This window comes from Silurus meridionalis, chromosome 13 (genome assembly GCF_014805685.1).
Source record: "Silurus meridionalis isolate SWU-2019-XX chromosome 13, ASM1480568v1, whole genome shotgun sequence".
In the NCBI taxonomy this organism is placed as follows: Eukaryota; Metazoa; Chordata; class Actinopteri; order Siluriformes; family Siluridae; genus Silurus; species Silurus meridionalis.
Genome location: NC_060896.1, coordinates 3,150,728 through 3,173,888, shown reverse-complemented (window position 1 = coordinate 3,173,888; position 23,161 = coordinate 3,150,728). Strand labels below are relative to the sequence as shown.

Genomic DNA, 23,161 nt, shown 5'->3' with positions numbered 1-23,161 from the left:
ATAAGTGAAAAAATAATATTTATAGCTAAATGATAACAGGAAACCTTGTGTCAAAGCCACAAGGTTTTAGTAGTTTTTAGTACTTTTATTCCTTAAATACTCAATACATTGTTTGGATTTAATGAAACATATCACTGAATTTGACCAGCGTTATCAATGAACAAATTTAAAACATTCATATGAATGAAATAAAATGTTGTTATGAATTACAGAGCATTACCTGTTGTGTTGTGATGATGTCTGGAGCAGAGCAGCGTGGGGTCACTGTGGGGTCAGAACTGGTAGGTGCAGTGCAGGCCAGTAGAGAGTGAAGCGCATGTGCAGCTGCATAAACAGCCAGATAGACGTTATAAGTGGTTCTTAAGTTGGAGACGTCTGTAACGCCATTCTGAATTCCCTCTAGACTCTCCTTCCCACTGCATGGTGGTAAACCACTCTGAGAAGCCACCATGTTGTTCTGTACTGGGCTGCAGCCAAACGTCCTCTCCCATAACACTCTCAGTATCATGTCTTGAGGATATCGAGAGGGATGGAGCTCACGGAGGTGTTTCTCAAATCCAGGAATAGGTGCACTCCTAACAGCCACTCCTAGTGTGCCTTCAGTAATGGTAAAGAGCTCAGGGTTGCTCAAGAGAAGGCTACTGGTGCTCCAGATCTCACTGGCCAGGAACTGGCGATCGGTTACGTTTCTGCGAACCAGCTCAGTGAGGAAAACTTCTACATCCACATACCAAGCGAACACCATGATCACACGAGCAGATGAGCTCTGCACCATCTTTACGGCACGATCCACATCTTCACCAGTCTCTCACGAAGAAGAGTGCTGACAAAAGCCAGGCAGATGCTGGTCCCTTTCGTCTCTTCCTGAAATGCCTGCACAGCCTGGAGTCCATAATCATTGTCTGCAACCACTGCACCGACCCAGGTCCAACCGAAGCGTTTGGCCATCTGGGCCATAGTGCGAGCCTGGTACATGTCACTGGGGATGGTGCGAAAGAAATTGGGATACTCTCGTCTGTTACTGAGACACACACATGTAGCCAGGTAGCTGATCTGAGGGAGAAACAGTCAATATTCGCATCTTAAGTAAACATATTGATCAAAACCTAAAAATAAAATTGTTCAAACTAATTCTATTTTCATGTAATGTATTACCAAAAAAATGTATCATTAAAAATCAGCAAATCCCCAATTTGGCCTTCTACAAATAGAAATACTGTTGAGCCATGGAAATTGCATTCTACTGCCCTCTGTCTTCTGTGATGTAAACTGCATTTATAAGCAAAAATAAAGAAAAATAGAACATTCATTTTTTCAATGCAGAATGTCTGAGATTTGGACTTAAAGTTTTTCCCTAATCATTAGGGCATGACATGCAATATCTAGGCTATCAAGGCATCAGAATGGACCGGGTGGGTCCAAATACAGTCCTGAATCAGGATCATGAATCCGACATCCTATCAAGCAGCATGAATAACATTATTAGCTTTATTCAGATTTCTACACAGGGATACTTAAACTTAGACAAACATGTTTTTGTGCTATTTGAGGCTTTGGATTTGGACCTTTAAATGAAAAGACCAGACAAATATCTACAATAAATCTCTGAACCTAATGCAGTACTTCAATACCTTAGGATAAATTCAGTACATTTGAGAATTTAGAGAACATTAAGAAGAACGAATTATGTAAATATTTTATGTGTAGCATAAAACTTTAACCTTGATCTGCATAAATACAGTAGAAGTACTAATAAGTACTGCATAGCTGTTTGACAGAAATGTGTTTAATTAGCATATTTTGCATTCATTACAATAATTATTTTAAAAATTACTTCGGATAATAAACCAGAAGGTTGCTTTTTTGCATGATACTGTATAATATCTATATTGAAAATCAATGATCTTGATGGCTAGAGATTTCCACCACAGTAACAAAATCTAAAGCTCATAGACCCCCTGGCTATGTTTTACAAACCCATAGGGATCATTGAATTACAGCCAATTTGACAAATGCGCTCATTATTCTCACTATATAATGGCTTGGTGTCTATTTATTTACCTTCTTGTACTGCTCAACATGACACTCACCATTGGAACACGCAGTGGGCTCAGAACTCTGGACAGAATAATACACTGTGTGGAAGCAGAGTCTCCAATGATGAGCTTGGCAGGCCTGGTGGTCTCACAGGTGCCGTTCCCTCCACTGATCATGGACATGACCGCTCTCAGGCTATGAGGATACCGTGTGCAGCTGTCCATGATCCGGTAGCCGAGTCGAACCCCCGGGAGCAAATACGGGTTTCTGTTGATCTCCTCCACGGCGAATACGACAGCCTGAGCCCATTGCACAGGACTCTCCTGAAATCTGAAACAGGAAAGGAGAAGGATAATAGCTGGATAATATTCAGAAAAAACTGTAGGTGAAACAAAACAGGACTTTACATAGAGCAGAAGCATTTCAATAAACATAAATAATAAATGTAATAAAGAATTTATTAAATATACAAAACTACTTTTTTAGTATTTGATTAAAAGAAGCTTCATGTGTATATTGTAGAGCATTACACACAATTAAAAGCTTATAAATAAAGCTAGCAAGAATACTGCTATTTAAATTAGTCCTAATTACAAAATAAACTGAAAAACAGCATGTACAAAAAAAAATTGACATGTTACATAAAATGCATAAGTTGCATAAATGCATGAGTTAAATACACTGGATTTTACTGCATTAAAAAAAGAGAATAAAATTATTAAAATTTGAATAATGTCACAGTTTTTAATAAACACGTCCTTAGTGTAACATTGTTACTGAAGCATGCAATTCTCCAGCTGTTTGTATTGTGGAACTGCTTGAATGATTTCCCTCATGAAAGCGACAGAGATTTTTGAAAAGCTGATATATAAAAAATGTCTTGTTAAAGAATTTGCACTACATTACAACGATTGAAACAATGCAGTTATGTTTTTACCAAAATCAGATGCATACAGCGTCCTGCAAATGCAATCGGATGACAATATTTATACTAATCATGCATTAAGAAAAAAAATGTCATCATTGTTCAGGTCCACCTTTAAAGAGAAATCATAAGCAATAAAAAATAAAAAAAATGTTTTATATATTTGTAAAGAAAGAACTAGAGGCAGCAACTCACTCGGAGCAGGACTGCAGGTACGGTTCTTTGGTGAAGCTCAAGTCAAGGGTCGGAGGCAGCAGGTAGAAATTGATGAGTGCACCGAGGACCACGTCTCCGTCCTGAGACAGACCCACAGCATCGAGATGCTCTGCATGGTCCAGGTATACACATCTATAATCCTGAGAGATCCCCAGTGCAACCTCACAGCCTACCCATAGTAATAATGGCAGCAGGGTCAGGCAGGGAAAAAGGTCTACAGCAGTCATGTGGTGATGTGTTGAAGCTTCACTGCTCAGCCTTCCTCTGGCTGCACACAGTTTCTGTAGCTATTTCTAATACTTACAACGTCCTAAGAGATATTTAAAAAAAACATGGCCTAAAGTGTTCCATGGGCTCCAAAATAATTTCCTTCTCCCGGGCCTTAGGATTAGAGTCAACAATTAGCAATTAACACATAGCTGAGTGGCGGTGCAGAGGGATTCAAAGAGTGATTTGTTGTTTTCAGTTTTTTTTAGAAAGTCTTCAAAATATTTGGCCTTTTCATCTCAGTGTATTTTGGTAGATTTAGATATCAATGTACATGAATTAATATTGTATTTCTGTAACACTTTGCATGCTTCCAATATGATTATGTGATTAATATGTAATACAATACAAGTGCCAGACAAATAATAAAAACGATGGGATCATGTATTAAAACTCACCAATTGCCTTTTTGCTAATTTTTGCACTTTTGGTAGATGCTATCCATCTATCTATCTATCTATCTATCTATCTATCTATCTATCTATCTATCTATCTATCTATCTATCTATCTATCTATCTATCTATGTATCACCTGTGAGTTGCCAACATGAACTGTGGTAACCAATACTGGGGAGGTTTTAGCTCAGTGATTAAGGTGTTGGACTTCTGATCAGAGGGTTGTGAGGTCAAATCCCAGCACCACCAAGCTTCCACCCATGGGCCCTTAACCCTCAACTGTTTAGTGATATGAATGAGGTAATTGTAAGTTGTTTTGGATAAGCACATCTGCCAAATGCTATATATGTAAATACACTATATGGACAAAAGTATTGGGACACCTGACCTTTCCTGCCATAAGAGGCTCTTCTCCAAACAGTTACCACAAAGCTTGAGGCACACAAATGAACAGGACGTCTCTGGATGCGTTCACTTGAACTTGGAAAGTTTACATGATTTGGAGATGAAGATCTCCTGCTATGCAGCTCTGATCTCAAACCCTGCTGAACACCTTTGGGATGAATTAGAACTGACCTCACCTATATATGTACCTGACATTAATAGAACCCTTGTGGATGATGAACACAAATGTACACAAGCACACTCCAACATCTAACCAGAAAAGTGTAGAAAATTCGTCTTCTTTTTCCTTCGGCTTCTCCCATTAGGGGGCGCCACAGCGGATCATCCGTCCCCATACCCCCCCTGTCCTCTACATCTGCCTCTTTTAACCCAACTTCCTACATGTCTTCCTTCACCACATCCATAAACCTCCTCCTTGGTCTTCCTCTTTTCCTCCTTCCTGGTGGATCCATCCTCAGCATTCTCCTACTGATCCGACGTTGGGGAGTTAAAATCATGCTGCCACTGCTGGGCCCTTGGTCAAGGCCCTTAACCCTCTGCTCAATGGTATGAATGAGATCATTGTAAGTCACTCCTGATAAGGGCATCTGGATTTTTTTTTTTTTTGCGCAATTACACAACTGACACTTTAACACTAGACTGGTTCAGCACAGTGTCAATTTAATATCAGCACATAGACACTTTAAGGACACACTGGGACATTTTAAATCTGTTCTTCTGTCAATATCTATGTCATATACGTATCCATCCCTTCCTGCCTAATTCTTGCATACATATATATGCAAGTATATATAAATGAAAATTTTTTCATCCATATATTTTTTTTCTATACTTATGTTATATTTTCATTTTATTTTTAGATACAATTTTTTCTTTACATGTTGGACAGGCATTTCACTACATGTCGCACTCTGTATGAATGTGTATGTGACAAATAAAATTTGATTAGATTTTTATTTGAAATGCCATAAATGTAAATTGACCTGGATTCTACCTACAGTAATAATTACTCCTCTGATCATAACAATCTGCACAAATGAACACCCTGTTAGAACCGTTTGTCTTTGGTTGTTTCATACACCTGTATTCTGTAATCAGTTCTACTCTAAATATCCAAGCTCACCCAGAGAAGTATGGATTTCCTCGTTTTTGGGTCCGGTTCCTTTCAAGGTGTCTTACCCCAGACTTTTTTTTCTTGTGACTGTTACCTCCAGCTGTTTTATTATTATGACAATATTCATTGTTAAAAGCACTATACACATACAATTCAATTGAACCATGCTGTTGAATTTAATGACAAACAGTACTTTATTGCATTGGTAAGAAAATTCCGAGGAGCATTTTAATGGCAAAAATCGAACGCAAAAATCAAAAGAATGCCCTTTAACACAAAAACATAAAAACGCAAGTTGTAATAACCCATACCTGATAATGCCACAGGCTAGTTGTGCTAGAACTGTAAAACACTTTCTTTTTGAAAGAAAGAAAAATAATCAGACCATCAAATGTCTTTTTTTTTGCTATCTGTATCAAAACAATTACAAAAATAAAAACTTTAACCTCACAGGGTTTTTTTTTCTTCTTGAAACTAAAGTAGCTAATATAATCAATAAATTCTTGCCCTAAAGAAAGAGTAAGCGAAACTAGCTGTCAGGTTTTTGTCCTGTGATCATGAAACAAAGTAAAATGTTTTACATAAACTGGGCACAGACACGTCTACCTATTATCTGTGCATAGTCATGCTGAATATGTCCACAGTTCACATGCTGTAACACCACATATAATAATCAGATTTAAAACCCATAGGGCCTTAAATAGGGTCAAATTTGACAATGAATATACAAACACAATCGACAAATAACGAAAGGAGATACAACAATTTATATGTTTTAGAATGGAAGCCCCTCTAATCAATTAATAACTATTTAAAAAGGGACAAAACGTAAGACCGAAAGATTGGAAGATTTATGTTTAAAAAAAAAAAAAAAAAACATCATTAAACTTATTTCTACAATACATACAGTAAACAGCAACATTTAAAAGCATGACTTAGACTAGTTTGGTGTAGTGCATCTAAGACAGGAACTTGCTTGTCCAGGATATATGGTCATATTTACACAGTACTGGAAGCTTCAATTTCAAAACCTGTACTTGTGTCTAAGAGTGCACTATTTTCCGGGGAGCTGGTACAGTAGTGTGTATTCTGACAGCACAAGTACAGCCTTATGGTCTGAGAAATGTTTTAAAAAACTGGAAGGAAATTCACAATGGCAGCAAGTTTGTATACAGGCAAAAAAGGAAGATAATTTCAAAGTCTTAAAAGGAAGTAGACTTCCGGTTCAGAGGAAGAATGGGAATTGTGAGGGATGACAGAGTCATCAGCATAACATCGATCATGGGCACCGTAACAAAATGTCCTGCAGGATCCCTCAGGCAGGCCACGGTCCTTCAAGCCTACCTGCTCCAAGTACCCAGCAATGTATGAGCCAGTAGAATGCCTATTAATAGGGGGATTTTGAGAAGAAACTGCCTTATTGCGTAGGACCACATCAGGAGTGCCCCCTGCAGGTCGTACCTTGAGTGCCTCCTGCTGCTTTTCTCGGGCGCGGCTGGCTATGTGGCGCACGCGACTCTGGCTACGCGAGGAAAGCTTCCGTGACAGGAATGGAGGAGGGTCATTTGAGTCCTCTGTGGAAACAACGGAATTCAGTGGCACTGATGGCAATGCAGAAAAAGACTTAGGGATAGATCGCAATTGAGAGAGAGTGGATTGGGGGTCCACTTCATCTAAAGTCACCAGTTTACGAAGCTGTTCTGTCAAGGGGTCTGAAACTGGTGGCTGTTTAGCCCGCCCACACTTCCGTTTGTGGTCTTGCATCACTGGAGTGATGAAGCTGCGACTGATCACTTTGTATTTGCTCTGGAAGTTGCATGAGATATCTTCAGATGTTAAGTCACCCAAGCTCTTGGACTTACAAGGACTTGGAGCTGTTGGGACTGGAGATCCAACAAGGTATATCCCTTTGTATATCTCAGAATTGGTTTGTTTCAAAGCCTGGTTTTGTTGCAAGGACTTGGAATATTGCTTTGTTGGAACAACGGTATCTCTGTATTCCACAGAACTATAGATCATGTTACTTACAGAACCAGGCATGTAACAATTATTCTGTTGTTGAGAGTTGATGTCTTGAGTCCTTAAAAGACAATCTGAGGATGAAAAGCCATTCTGGAAGTGCTGTGTTTTGCAAATTATACCATTTTTGTCCTTAGTCCCAACGTGTCTGATGTTATGAGTAACCCCATTGACTATACCAGGTTGAAAATGTCCAGATATGGCAACATTACTTGTGTTAAACTGCTCTGTTTGGGGTTGGTTAATTGAGTAGTCATGCAGGTGACCACTGCAAATAAAAGGCTTGTGTGGGGAAGAACTATGAAACCGTGATGACTCTGTGGGTTTATATGCCTTTTTGCTTATTGAAGGTGGTAAATAAAGAGTATTCTGTCCTGACTCTGGATGTGATGGTACCAGAGTTGTGTCCAAAGGATCTCCGTCCACACTGACCTCCACCTCCAACAAGCTGCTGCTTGCTGAGTCATGACAGATGAGGAAACGCTCGGAGGCTGTGCTGTTAATCGAGGTGTCTTTGTAACTCCCATAATCCCAGTTTCTTGAAAATGTAGGGGGTTGGAACTGGGCTTTGTAACTTTTATCCCTATGAGAGTCCCATCCACTGTTTTCTTCTACTGTTTTCCTGAAAGGTATCATGGAAATAGTGGGACCTCTGCTGCCATCTGCGGACATACACTCCAAGTTCTCTAAGTTTTTGCAAATGGTCTGATCAGGAATGTCATAAGCAGAAACAAGAGAAAGCACTTGCTCATCTAAAATTGTAAAGACAGTCGATTCACTGGTCTCAGGACTACAAGCAATGTGTTTTTCATCAGGTTGTTGAGATTTTTGTAAAGAGTCCTGGATATTTTTTTTTTGTGGGGTGCTGAATAGCTTGTTGTTGAGTGGTTGAACAGACACCTGAGGAGGCTGAGATGCTGATGACTGATTTAAAGTACTCTGTTCAGCAGAATCTTCATACTGTCCAATAAGAGCTGATATGGAGCCACAAGTGTCATACTCATTGCCTAGGGACACAGCATCAATAAGGTGAGAGAGAGCACTGTCGTAGAGGGACTTCTGATCTTGCTGGTCAGACTGATGCAATGTGGATGGAAGGGGAGGTGGAAGGGGTGGTGAAACAAAAGAGACAGAATGTAAAGCTGCTTTGGTTATTTGGTTACTTTTAAGATCTTGCCTTTGGTGGAACTCAGTCTGCAAACTATCATGACAGTCACGTTGATCCAAGAGTCTTAAATGACCTTTAGTAGGCCCTTGAGAAGAAGCTTTGGTTTGCAGGGTCAAACTCCGGCTGAGTGGTTCTGCAAGAACATCAGTGCTGGTTTCACCACAACCTTCTATCATGAAGTAAGAAGTTTCAGCGGTTTCTATATAGTCAGTGGTAATTGGCTGGATTTGTTGTGTATAGTCGGTATTATCGTCTGGGATTTCTGAGGAGGTTTCAATAAGGTGATCTACAGAAGCAGACCTCGGCTTCTCCGGGAACAAATCTGCGGGTTGAAAAAGAAATAAGTGTCAGATTTCACTGAATTTAGCTTAAAACTTCAAAACACCAAAAAAAATCCACTTGATTCACAAGAACAAATGGAATGTGCCACCACATAGGACCATGAGAGAAGGGTTTGAGAACAAGACAATGTAGACCACAGCCATCTTCTGCTTAGGTTCATGTTTACAACAATAAGCAATGCGGACAACATGATCTGATACAGCTCGAAACCAATAAATCAAAAGTCACAGAAATCATTACTTTAAAGGCAAGAACAGACATTTTAGATGATGCAACCAGAGTAAGGCTGGTGGATTACCTGCTCGGGTTCCTAGTCAGTTTTCTACTATAAAGAGGAACGATAGTAAAGACAGAACAAGACAAAAAGCAAGTTAAAGTCTTAAGGAGGAAAAGTGTGCCTGTTTTTAAAGCATGTGCAAGCATAGTGCAATACAAGTGGATTAAAAATAATGAGCATGTGTAGGGAACAAAGGGAAGATATATGAAATACATCATGTTTGAAAGAAATGTTTCAACAAACGTTAAACATTTTCAAAGAAATATATTTCACTGGTTGTAATAAACCTTCAATTACCTGTTTCTGGTTTGATATCTGCTATTGTCTGAACTCAAGTTATTTGTACTTAAACTACATTTAAGTAGAACTGACTGTAAAAATTCAATCTACCAGATTTGTTTTAAGTCCATACACCCATAATTTTACCAGGTCTGGTGCACGAGTATGGGGGGTGAGTGGGGGGTTGTAGCTCCCATAGAACTACTAGTGACCTCGAATAGTCAAAGATTCGATGCTTCGATCCTTCAAATCTCACAGTCCACAATCAGACAGTCTTCCCAGAGGTGTTATAATCATGCTATTGTAGTTATATGGGGTGCTCAATGTCTGATTTCACATTCAACTAGCAGTTTTTCCCTGATGTGTTAATAAACAGCTTATTATGTAATGCTGTAAATATAATTGTGAATAGAAAGAAGTTTTTAATAAATCATTTTAACCTGCATAATTAATCCAACCACTCCTGTGACAGATTTTAGTTTCACCTTCCATAACCTGTGATTACACAAGAGCATTTTGGCAGTAGGTATTTAAATATTTAACAATGTCTGTAAAATTCTGTAAAGGTATATTCTGTTCAAATTTGATTCTTTAAATTCATTTTCCATTGTTTTTCATAGCCCATTTAATTTGATTTGCTAACTTGTGAAATGCAAATCCTGTCTGCAGTTATTTATTAGTTCTTTTTTGTGGAGTTTATTAATTAAACATTTTTTTATACATTTTTTTTCGATATCATCGTGCGATGTTCTGTACATCGTAGCTTTAAAATGCTGTGAGGAATCTTTTTTTTTCGAATGCGTATCCGCATTGCTTTTCATTTGAACTTTAAAGAGATAAAAAGGTTTTGTTTCGTCAGTCACTTGACAGGTCATTTTGGTCGCTTTATTAGAAAGTCGTTTATGTGTGCTGTGTGTGAAAGAGAATAAGTTGTCTTAACACTTGTTGACTACCTGGTGCCCCAACACACACACACACACACACACACACACACACACACGATTCTTCTATAGACAAGACTTGGCAATTCTGATTCGAGTATGTAAACACTTATTCAGGGAAACCCACAGAGAGAACATGCAGGTGTGGGTGCCATTTGTTTAATTATGTTGGTAAATAAAATGTGTTTCAAATTCTGAAAGATTAAGGGATTTTATAGGGTATTGAATGCAACTGTTAATGTTACAGTGTGCCAAAGTGTGATGTTCTGGTTACACAGTAAGTCTACATGGTGTTTGTTGGCGTTTTGAGGTGCTTCAGTCCAAACTTAACTGCAAAGTCTGACTTCTTCAACTCTAATGAGGATAAAGCCATTACTTTGGAAGGAAGCTATTGCTTAGGCAGGTAGAAAGGGAGGAAGGAAGGAAGGAAGGAAGGATAGAATGAAGGAAGAAAGGAAGGAAGGAAGGAAGGAAGGAAGGAAGGAAGGAAGCATAGAATAAAGGAAGGAAGGAAGGAAGGAAGGATAGAATGAAGGAAGAAAGGAAGGAAGGAAGGAAGGAAAGAAGCATAGAATAAAGGAAGGAAGGAAGGAAGGAAGGAAGGAAGGAAGGAAGGAAGGAAGGAAGGAAGGATAGAAGGAAGGAAGGATAGAAGGAAGGAAGGAAGGATAGAATGAAGGAAGGAAGGAAGGAAAGATAGAATGAAGGAAGTAAGCATAGAAGGAAAGAAGGAAGGAAGGAAGGAAGGAAGGAAGGAAGGAAGGAAGGAAGGAAGGAAGGAAGGAAGGAAAAAATGCATGGCTTTCTATCAGCTGTGGCTCCTGATTGGCTGTGTTTTCTGCCCCTGTCATAACAGTGTTATAGTTTATGTGGGTTCAGCCCAGGATGGAGAAACTGTTACTTTGCTTTACTCTTTTGTTGATTTTATTTTAAATGTGTACAAAAAACTATAATGTGAGTAATAATAATAATATGAAATTTATAAAGCTATTGGTCAATGCCATTGCTCATTAAGCTCACCAATTATAGTGCTAGTGCCAGTATCAGGTCCATCTTGTTCGGAAGAGGATACGGTAAGCCGGCCCTGCAGGAGCCTCTCCAGAGGCATGGAGACTGGCCGGTGCTGGAGGCCCATCCTGGTGCCCATCCTGGGGCCCACTCTCTTCTCCAGAGCTGGTTTCTTGATGTCCCCATTGCTGCTTTCCTCCTTGTCTAGCGAGGTTTCGGACAGTACCGTTTTGGTCTTCTTGCGTCCCTTGGCAGGAGCACTAGCCGTTCTGCGCAGCAGGTGGTTACTCAAAGAGCGCTTACGTGGTAGAACACCAATTTGTGTGTCCACGGAGCACTTGGAACCCCTGCTGAACAGACCCCGGAAACCCCGTAACTGACGACCCTAGGGTGGGGGAGAATGCAAGGTCAAGATGATTTACACGAATTCAACACAAGATTGATCACATGCTTGAAACCTACTGTATTTAACTGCACACACACACAAATTAAATACAGTAACTAGGACAGCAATACTCTGCATGACCCACAGATGGTGCCACATTACACAGACAAAACAAGCCAATCACATTTTAACAGACATTGTGGGGGAAAAAACTGAATGCTGCGAATAGCAGATACAATCAAAACAGCAGCTTTCACATGTAGAACAATGCAGAGTTTAGTATCATGCAGTTTCATGCAGCACACTCAGTACACTTATTGTACCTTGCTAGCTCCTAGAAAGTGCAATATGGTAAAGCTGGGATTGAGGACTAGAGGACTCCACTGGAAAGTAGAAAGATGATAGATAGTACAGCAACACAACTTTCTTTAGTATGATAACAGTGTATATTTAATGCTGTTTTATTTCCTTAAAAGCAAATTTAAAAAGTGATTTCTTCATTAAAGAACAACACACCATACTGTTGATCTGTCTAATTGTTTTATTGTTTTAATCGAATATTGTGAAACAACTATATAATTATTATGATCTATTAACCATATATTATAATTAGGTTATTTTCCCTCAAAAGCTAATTTATTCTCACTTTGTTTAGTCTAATAGGAGAAAAAATGCAAATGGTTACAGTTAAGTTTCCAAAAAAAACAAAAAAAAAAACATTCTAATGCATCAAAAATATTACTAGTTTTTATTTTTTATTTCATTTTACTGTAGTCTGGATTTTCATTTCAGTTTCATTTTAATCGTGCACAAAAATCTAGTTATAAATATAGTATACATTTGCTTTATATTTACAATTAAGTTTTGATTGTCTAATATAGGGTAAAGGTAATTTTTACTAACTCAAACCTTGATCATGTTCTTCCTTAAATCCATGTAATAGATTCAAAAATATGTTTTGAATGTATTATATTATTGTGAATTTCCCTCTGGGATGAATAAATGTATCTATCTGTCTTTCTGTCTCTCTGCCAGTCAAGTGTAGACATTCACGTCCCTTTCAATCCTGCTGTTAAAGAAAATCAGTCAACATTATTAGACCATTTCATATTTAAGAATTTGATAGATATAACATAAAGCTATTAAGATTATTTTCTTTATTAAAGTGGATATTTAAGAATAGGTCTATTTTAAATGCATATATTCCATCTTTCTACTTCTCAGTTAATTACATTTACAGCATTTTGGCAGAGACACTCATCCAGAGCGATTTATACTGATCTCATTTACACATTTGAGTAGTTGAGGTTAAGGGCCTTGCTCGAAGGGCCCGACAGTGGCAGCTTGGGGGTGCTGTGATTTTAATTCAGATGTAAAAATATTCTGATTAGACGTCCAACATCATAACTACTCAGATATCACGTCCCAAAAAAATTGACAGCTTCCACGACTTGGGATCGAAAATAGATTGTGGTGGTACGAGCATTAATACTGCAATAATTAATCCAATAAATAATGCAATAATTGCAAATGTTTTATTCATGCTAATATTGTGACTTTATTTGTAAAAATTGTGTTGGTACAGAAATGGACAGCTTGAACTGTCGAAGCGCTCCTATCGCACTGCTTTTTAATTAAACCATGAAGAGTTTGAAAGAGTTTGAAGAGTTTGAGATGTTCGAGACAATTGAATGACATTCAGTTCAAATCAGAGAAAAAGGCAGACCAAGGGGAAAATGGATATAGTGACATCGGTCATGATACTCACCTTGCCATAGATATCATGCACTGAAATGTGGACAAAGATGGATGCCTCCATCATCCCCTCCAGATAGACATGTCTATAACCTGTCACATGGGAGATCAACAGGCTGAGTTTGGATATAAAGTCTCGGCCATAAAGTCATAAATCATAAATTGAGCACTATATTCAAATTAATCACATTTAACAGTCAGGGGTAAAGCTGTAACATTACGTTTTTCAACACAGCAGGATTTTCAGGGGACGAACAGCTTCTGTGGCTGTTACAGAACATTATACTAGACATAGATATATAAGGATGACTACGTGTTCTTAAAAATATTGGTATTGGAGGATTTAAAAGATCTCTGGATTGAGTGATAAAGACAAACAAACAACCTTGTAAACTTTAATGATTGATAACAAGGACAAAGGGTGTAAGTCGCTCAGGTTAGGGGCGTCTGCCAAATGGCGTAAATGTAAATGAATTCTGCAAAGCTGAATTATCATAAAGCCTGTTGTTGCACAGTATAGACAAAACAGATCACAAATAATCATACTATGATCCAAATATATATTACATTTTCCCTCCTTGTAACATCTAGCATACATTGAACACAACATTCCATTCTGCACACAAAAACACCTCCATATCCAGTCTTTCCTGTTTTCTAGTCCACTCATCTCATTCATCTGCCCTCCAGAGAAGACATCCTGTCTTGGTGATTGTGCTATGACGTATCAGTGTTATCACACTGGTGCAGTAGAGGCTTACGATCTCTTCTCTCACCTGGCATGAGGCTGGTGAAGGCGACTGTCCTCTGGCCCACAAAGTCTCGCCCAATAGGATCATGATCCCATACGAGAAAACGTACGAGTGCAGTTTCAGGCATGTGCAGAGTGAACGACAGGGTTTCCTCCCACACCGGGTTAAAACCTGCAGTAAAAACACACAGCAAGGTAGTAAAATACACAAGATATTAGAGAAATATTGACCAATAATCAAGTTAACCATGCTTCATACCCTTAGGGGTAGTTAGAGAGTATATCAAGGGTACATAAAAGAATCTATGATTTTTAAGTGTAGATTTTTACCTTTTTTTTGTTATTTTTAAATGTTATGTAATAAAAGCTTTTAATAAGATTATAATAGATTTAATGAATGCGTCACTGAACACACATTTTGAGAGACAAAATATAATCCATGGGACATGAAATATTTATAAATTAAAATGTAAGACAAAAAAAACAAAAACAGTTCTAAGATCAATATGAATAAATGGAAAAGGAAAATTATTATTAAACAGTTATTAAATCATTTATTATTTCATTTATTGTTTAGTATTTAATTTCCAGCTGATACACTGCATTAAATACTATTATTCTTGTAAATCATGTGAGGTATATTGATTCACCAAATTAATTTATTAAATAAATAAATAAATAAATAAATAAATAAATAAATAAATAAATAAATAAATAAATAAATAAATAAATAAATGAATGAATGAATGAATGAATGAATGAATGAATGAATGAATGAATGGGAAGTGGTAGCACAGTTGTTAAGGTATTAGACTTTAAATTGGGAAGGTCACAAGTTCAAATCCCAGCACTGCCAAGCTGCCACTTCTGGGCCCTTAAGCAAGGCCCCTTAACCCTCAGCTGTTCAGTTAAAAGTTGCTCTGGATAAAGGCGTCTGCTAAATGGCATAAACGTAATGAATATATAAATAAACAAACAAACAAATAAAAATAGTAAAAATCTGATGAAAAAGACGTGAAATCGTGGAAATAATATGATCAGAAAAAGTAGAAAATGCATAGAAATCAAATATTGACCGATAATTATTCATTCATTATTCAGTTTTCCTTTAGTCCATCATGAAATTGTACTTCTATTTGCACTCAGTTTTCTGCCAGACAAATAATACAATAATAATAATAATAACCATTATCATCAACAACCCGGGTCTGTTCTTTACAGCAGTCCACTGGAAGACCGATGATCTCCACCTCCACAAAGGGGTCAATAATCTGAAAGGGGGGACAAGGACAAAGAAATTGCTTTCATTTCAGACTATCTTTTGTTCTACAGTGAATTATGGACAATGTGTACTAATGTGATGTTGGTGAGCTGACCTCTCCTCGATCACCCAGCATGGAGTCAGGTGGTTTAGGAAGCTGCTGCCCGCTAATGATTTTCAGTACCAGCTGTTTTTTAGGATACGCTGGAAGAGGGTCATCGCTGTACGGATTAAAGGTACCTGAAACACATTAAGAAACAGAAACATCTTTTTCAAAAGTCAGCAGAATTCACATTTAGATGTGTAAACAAAATGTAGTCTGGAAGGACATAGCTAAAGTTTCCTTCTGTCCCAATGAAAATCTGAATAATTTTTTTTCTGGCAGTACTTCTGGCTACAAGGTTGATATTGAAGGATAAAAAAGTGCTTTATACTTGCCACTCGTACAGTCAAAAGAAAATCATTCTTCATATATCCCAGCAATGTTAGGTAGCTGCGGTTAGAAATGATATAGCAATCCTGGAGCACAGAGTGTTAAGGACCATGCTCAAGGGCCCAACAGTGGCAGCTATGAAATACACCCAACCTTCTGATTGTATCCTGTAGTCTTAAGCACTAAGCTCCCACTTCTAAAATTAGCTCATTAATAATTGATCTAATATGTAATCAATTATATAACAGAAAAACTTGCAGAGGTTTTTGCTGAGGTCTTCTGTAAACCTCTGGAGATAAAGGCGCCGCCCTAGTGGCAGCCTGTTGCAGCAGCTCCTTTTAAGTTTGTACTGTTTATTAATTTTTGTTGTGTTCCAACACTACATTTTTTTCTTTTGTGTATGCGTGTGTGAATGTTAACTGCACAATGGATATCAACAAAGTCACCGAGTTTGTTGCAATAACACTTAGTTAAAACCGTGCAATAATTACCCGTGTGCAATATGTTTAATAGCTTAACTACTTATTGGTGGTCTCTTTTTTCTTCTTCTGTATTTATAGATTGTGTTGTATGCACTGTATTATGTTTCTACATTTTCTAATATATTTACATCTTATCTTATTTTATTTTATCTTATCCTATCCTAAACAAACCTATTTTTTTATGTAAGCTTTAGTCTCCAGTCTGAGCACTTTGTAAAAACTGGAGGTCAACCTGTAACTAAATAATTTCTACAGAAACTTTCGAGTTTCCCTCGAAAATGACAAGACAAATTTTTGTTTAATTTGGTTCAGAATAGAGATAAAAAAAAGAGGCTGGTGATGAAGTTATAGTTTAGAGCTTCTGTAATTGTTCGTTCCACAACAATAAATGAACACAAAATATAAATAAATTAATAGATTTTTTCATTGGCTGTGGAGGAAAACACAAGATATCTGGATTTTTCTTTTTAAGAAAATATCAACTAATTCTCAGAGATAATTGATCATATAAATTGATCATTAATATAAATAGATTGAACACAGGAATTTTATAAATCCTGGTTATCTTAAAGAAATGGAAATACACTATATGAACCAAAGTTTGTAAGAATTAAAGGACTGTAATATAAAGTCAACAGTAAACTTAAAATTTCTAAATACAGATTTACACAAAAATTGTTAAAATGTGAGTAAGTAAGTAAGACAACATTTATTACTTGTAAAATACATCAGTTTTGTAGCTTCAGTAAAATATAAAGAGGCAAACGGTTCGCTCAGTGGGTAAGATTTTGTCCAGAGGGTTGGACATCTGATCAGAACACTGCGAGTTTTGAATCCCAGCACTACCAATATACAAATGCTTCCTAACCCTCAATTGTTTAATTGTATGCATAATATAAGTGTAAGTTTCTCCAAATGCCATAAATGTAAACCAGATATCAATATAAACTACCGTAAGTCTGAACAGCTGTCGTTAACAAAATACCATCAAATAAATGTAAATATTCTGAATATTGAAAGCAACAATAAATAAAATCTGAAGGACATCAATTAACATGTTTAGCTTTGAATATATTGTATTTAGCAGCGTTTGAAAAGCGATGTTCCTACCGTTGCACATGGGTGGAGGTTTCAAGACGTATCCGCTTCCTCCGTTCACCATGAACTTCGCCCTGTTCAGCTGCATCATTCGGCCTTCTGTCTGATAGTTCAAGGCCACTTGGGGCAAGAAAACAGCATTAAAGAGACTTTAATATATTTTCATGTACTTATTTACTCTGGTTATCACATGCAAGAGCACACAAAACTCAGAGGAGAAAATGGAGGTCCCAGCTGCAATTTATACAGATTTATTACTCTGTCGGTACACAGACACACTCTTCTGTCTGCACACCTTTTGTTTTTTAAAGTCCTTTGCTATCTCACTGCCTCATGCTGTCACTCTATCCATCTTGTTCATTCTGAGTTCCCAGATTTGTTTTGTTCTGTCATTCAAATGTAGTCTGGTTTCTGGCATAAAATAGACTCATCAGTCTTTTCATTATCTCTATTTTTCCCTTCAGCCCAATGTTCTGTATTTGGCTAATGGTATATGCATGGATATACATGTTAAACAAAACACAAGCTTGGGCTCCAAAGACATTTTATATAAGGGGTCTGTCAGGATCTGGGGGTAGTTTTTCCAGGTAGCTTTCTAGCCTTTTGTTTTTTCTTTCATTGTGTTAATTTTCCGTTTTTCTCCACCAGATCTCGCCATTTTATTCCTGAGTGCCTAATTATCTTCTACTGCTTACAAATGGTTCTTATAAATCCAAAAATTCCCCTTTTGTGTGTCTGGTAGTGATGCATCGATTTTAAACAGTGTTCATAGGCTCGTACAAGTTGGCATTTGTATCGTGATGCATCGTTTTTTTTTTTTACATATTTGCATCTTTAAAGCCTGATTTATTTAGGTTTAATTATTAGCAAATATGCTATACTTTTATTATTTACGAAGTGAACAATAATTTGTGAACAGTATTCTGTTTGTACATTGATTTCTCAGGTGCGTTCTCTCAACATTTTGCAAGCATTTGCTCTGAATGTCAAACTCATTTTTTTTTGTATATTTAAGTTATTTATTATATTATTTTAGTAGATTTATAACTATATCATTGTAGTCTGACTTTTTCTGCCATCTGTTTTACTGCTGCTACACATTTTATACAGTATATTTCAATTAGATTGGAAATTCATTGATTGTACAGCAACTATAATTAAAATATAACTTTTATTTAAGATTTTCCAATATTACATTTATATTAATTGTACTGCGAACAACTGCAACCTAATTTTCCTGTGGGATCATTGAAGTTTTCTGATTCGATTGAACTGTGTTGACTGAAACATTTGGTTCCTACGGTAGAACATTGGCGTGTAAGTGTGGACTGCTGCCCTCACCCAGTTGGCAGCCCACGTTCCAGTATGTCTGGGGGTTAAAGTTGCTGGAGTCGATGCGGTAGGCAGAAGGGTAAATCCGTGAGAGCTGCCGCTGGTTGAAGCTCAGAAAGCGTTCGGCTCGGTGGTGCACCAGCTGGTGTGCTCGTGTCTCGCTGAACGACAGCACGTTTACAACAGGACCTTAAAAAAGACAGATAGAGAAAAGATCATGAGAGGAATGCAAGGCGTTGCTACATCTCAGTCATAACATCTTAGTTATTATGTCTATGTGTGTGTTTGTGTGTAGAATCTCACCCTCATCCAAACACTCCTGAGACACTACAGAATTAGTAAAGACAACCAAATCAGACAGGTCTCGGCTTAGTTTTATTGTCTTTCTCCTGCGTCCACCCCTACACACACACACACACACACACACACACACACACACACACAGAAGGACATAAAAAAGAATATCAATGTACACATACACACATTGACATTGAAGTAGTAGGATTGACCATTAAAGGCCAGCATGTACATGATCTTATGGTGAGAGGATAAGAGCAGCTTAGAGAAAAGAGAGAGAGAGAGAGAGAGAGAGAGAGAGAGAGAGAGAGAAGGCAATATCTGTTGTTAATTGTGCTATACAAATAATGTTATTGAAGTGAATTGATAGATATTTCAGGTTTGATAACTATATCGATTATGGTGTTTTCTGTGATGTAATTAATTCTACATGAGTAAATAGTGTATATAAGAATCTCGTCGTGATCATTGTTTCCCCCAATATGCCCACATGTAAGGGGCATTTAAACATTAAATGCTCAAAAGAAAGATTTGATTATTATAGAGGATTCTTCCCAACTTTTACACTCCTAGTTTCTAGCTGTTTTCTTCAACTAGTTGCTTAAAATAACTACAGGCAAAGAAAAATGTGATTCAGCTCTCATTTATGCCAACTGCTGTTCGAAAACTGAATGCTGACTCAGGAATATAAGTAGGTGGTGATATATAATGTGCACACACAAACACACACACACACACACACTGAACAGGCATTACATTATGACCACCTGCCTAATATAATGTTGTGTTTCTCCTAAAATAGTCGATCATTAACAGCATGAATTCTTCAGCAGTTTGAGCTACAGGAGCTCGTCTGTTGGATCGGACCACACAGCAAAGCCTTCACTCCTCACGCACATCAACAATTCTGAGATTTTTTTAGTTAATTTATTCAATTCATTTCATTATAATTTGCAGAGCGTTTTTATTTTTTTAACAATAAACAGTCTTAAAGCAGCTTCACAGAGATAAAGAAGTTATAAAGTTGTATAAGAGAAAGTCTAGTCCCTATAAGTATGTAATCTTTTGAAGTTTATCCCTAATGAGTGAGCCAGTGGAGACTGTGGTAAGGAAAATCTCCATCAGATGGAAGAAACTTTGAGAGACAACAGTTTTACCAGTTTGAAGTATTTTTGTGTTGTTATTTAAGGCTGTGATTTAATTGTTTTGTTTGTTCTGCTTGGTACACATTCATAACTGTTCTAAATGAGCCGGGGTGTGTAGATAATTACACAACATGTGTGAGTCCATGCTACATGCCACAAAATAACACAATTATAAAGCGCTTTTCCGCACAAGTATATTTTTGGAGCAAGTTCTCAAGTACCTCAAGCATTGTAACAAACCCAGTGTGAGTTTATTGAAGGCTGAGATTGTCACCACATTGACTCTTAAGACCTGCGAGTCAACCAAGTCATTTCCCGATTACAGACAGCGTGCGGATTTCTTTACAAATGACTTACCTCATTTACTGTAATGTTTCCCATTACGCACTGCCAGAAATTCATAATGCAAGTTATGCCACAGACACTAATAGCCTTGAGTGCATGTGATCCACTACCCATTTCATTTAACACCATCCAGACAGAAACTGCCAGCATGGGGCATGTGAGCTGTTCTTTTCTCTTTGTTTAGTTTTTTTTGCAATATGCGACACGTGACTTGGACTTAAATTCCTGCTTAACAAAACACATTGGGAGATTCTATAACTAACTCCCCGAATGTATTATTCTTTACATGTCATACATATACACCAGCTACTATTTCTGAAACTCCCTCGTTTTAGAATTTTTGGTGTCCAAGATTACATTAGATTAGATTTAACTTTTTTGTCGTTGTGCAAGTTACATGTACAGAGTCAATAAAATGCAGTTTGCATCTAACCTAAATGAGTAAGATAAATAAGGTATGGGGTCCATATATACAGGGATGATGGTTGTTAATGTGCAAAAAGCGCAGTAGGTATTAATATATGGTATATATAGTAATATACAATATACTGTGAAAAGATTATACATAAATAAGACATAAAAAGACATGCCAGAAGATAATATACTCAAATGACATGATATAGTTATGTATAGGTATGAATGTATGTATTATTCAGTATATACAGTGTACATATGGGTGAAATATACAGTAGTTAATGATAAACGTAAGATATTAATGGTGCAAAAATGCGTAGTGGATAAGCAGTGCAAAATACACAGAAAACAGAAAATAAAGCAGTGCAATATAAATCATTAGTGGCCCTTGGATCTTGCCCAAGACTATAATTTGAATTTTTAAGCGCCTTGATTTGGACCTATTCACACCACAGATTTTCAACAAGGAGACTGAGAAGGTCAGAGAAATACACTGATTTTGTGTGCAGCTTCCATTTTTAGGGTGGGGTGGGATTACAGCCAATCAGACGAAGTACCAATGTTAAAGGAGCCACTGAAAGTGTACCTGTTGAACTGTCCTCCTGTGTCCTGTCCATCGTCATCTGTGTCTACGCTCTGACATTTCAGTCTGGATTTGGAGTGCCTCTGTGGAAACATCCAAACCAAACATTATTCAGAAGGTCATCTGAGATCATCTGTGCTGGAGGTGATGAAGCTTTTCCTGAGTCTGTGTGTGTGTGTGTGTGTGTGTGTGTGTGTGTGTGTGTTTGGGTTTATCATGTACTCTATTCTGTGCAATTCGCTGGTTTTCTGTTGTATTACAAGTGCTTGGACTGTAAAGTTGTGTGAGTGTGTATAAAATAGAGTGTGTCTATGAGAGAGAGAGAGAGAGAGAGAGAGAGAGAGAGAGAGAGAGTGTGTGTGTGTGTGTGTGTGTGTGTGTGTGTGTGTGTGTGTGTGTGTGTGTGTGTGTGTCATCCAGCTAACTCTGGCTCACAGCATGTGTCTGATTAGCATGAATTAATGTCCTTCACACATGTTAAAATAAGAGAATGAAAGGAATGGCAAAGACATCTCAGAGATTAACACACACACACACACACACACACGCACACGCACGTGTGCATATATAAACATACACAATAGGCCTCATTTATCAGTCTTTTACTAAAGTTGTGTTTTTGTCTATTTATACACAATATAGATTGAGGTTTGTGGACACCTGAAAATGAAATTAGTGGAGGTTTTTCAACACCCTATTCCACATTGTGTCCCCATTTTCCTTTACAATAATCTCCACTCTTCAGAGAAGATGTTCCACTAGATTTTGTAGAGATTTGTGTGAGATTCATTCAGCTACATGCTGATGTTGGGGATAAAAGGAGGTCTGGGGGAAAAAAAGGAATAAATGCTATGTTTGCACACTGGGACAATCCTCACTCTAAGTGCGGTTCGAGAGAAGTCCATTTGTTCATGATATCGGTAGTTGTTCAACATTTTGAGCTGGAAAAATTGTTTGAAGGGGAAAACAATCTCTGTTGTCTCTCTGGCGTTGCTTTTACATTTACATTCCATGCTATTTGGCAAACACACTTATTCAGAGCGACTTACATTTATTTTATTCCTACAAATGAGCAGCGACGCGGTTAAGGGCCTTGCTCGGGGGGACAATTTGGTGTGGATGGGATTTGAAGTTTTGATATTTTGGATTCACACTCCTACTTTGTGGAAACAGTTTGAGGAAGAACCTCAGCTGACTGGAAAAGTCACATCCCAAACTCCTAAAAGGTGGATTTTCATGACAATTTTTTATATAAATGTTCCTAAATGAATACCTAGCACTGTAAATAAGGTCAAATGAATTAGGATGACGCAGTGTAATTGCCCATGGAGCAACAATGTTTGTTTATCCCTGATGAGCAAGTCATGGCAACTGTGGCAGGGAAAAACTTCCTTAGATGTTATGAGGGAGAAACCTTGAGAGAAACCAGACTCAAAAGGGGAACCACATCCTCATTTGGGTGACATCAAGCGTGTATAGTCTTTAA

General features: G+C 37.5%; 1 protein-coding gene and 1 pseudogene across 6 annotated transcripts in view; both read right to left on the bottom strand.

The window, feature by feature from the left end:
* Positions 1-3,405, bottom strand: part of LOC124395882 — a 6,396-nt pseudogene extending 2,991 nt beyond the window's left edge.
* A 2,125-nt stretch (positions 3,406-5,530) lies between these two features.
* plch1 (phospholipase C, eta 1) overlaps positions 5,531-23,161 on the bottom strand; it is an 81,974-nt gene continuing 64,343 nt past the window's right edge. For 3 of the 6 annotated variants that reach the window (XM_046864757.1, XM_046864758.1, XM_046864756.1), the window contains 11 exons: positions 21,679-21,758; positions 19,195-19,292; positions 18,901-19,080; positions 17,572-17,679; positions 15,662-15,786; positions 15,472-15,556; positions 14,311-14,457; positions 13,548-13,627; positions 12,103-12,162; positions 11,407-11,779; positions 5,531-8,869 (listed from right to left, as the gene is read on the bottom strand). In XM_046864757.1, coding sequence (XP_046720713.1) covers positions 6,555-8,869; positions 11,407-11,779; positions 12,103-12,162; positions 13,548-13,627; positions 14,311-14,457; positions 15,472-15,556; positions 15,662-15,786; positions 17,572-17,679; positions 18,901-19,080; positions 19,195-19,292; positions 21,679-21,758 — 3,651 coding nt within the window. In that variant the 3' untranslated portion in view covers positions 5,531-6,554. Of the gene's footprint in view, positions 8,870-9,187; positions 9,215-11,406; positions 11,780-12,102; positions 12,163-13,547; positions 13,628-14,310; positions 14,458-15,471; positions 15,557-15,661; positions 15,787-17,571; positions 17,680-18,900; positions 19,081-19,194; positions 19,293-21,678; positions 21,759-23,161 lie in introns of all 6 variants that reach the window. The other 3 variants (XM_046864760.1, XM_046864761.1, XM_046864759.1) reach the window with 3 other exon arrangements.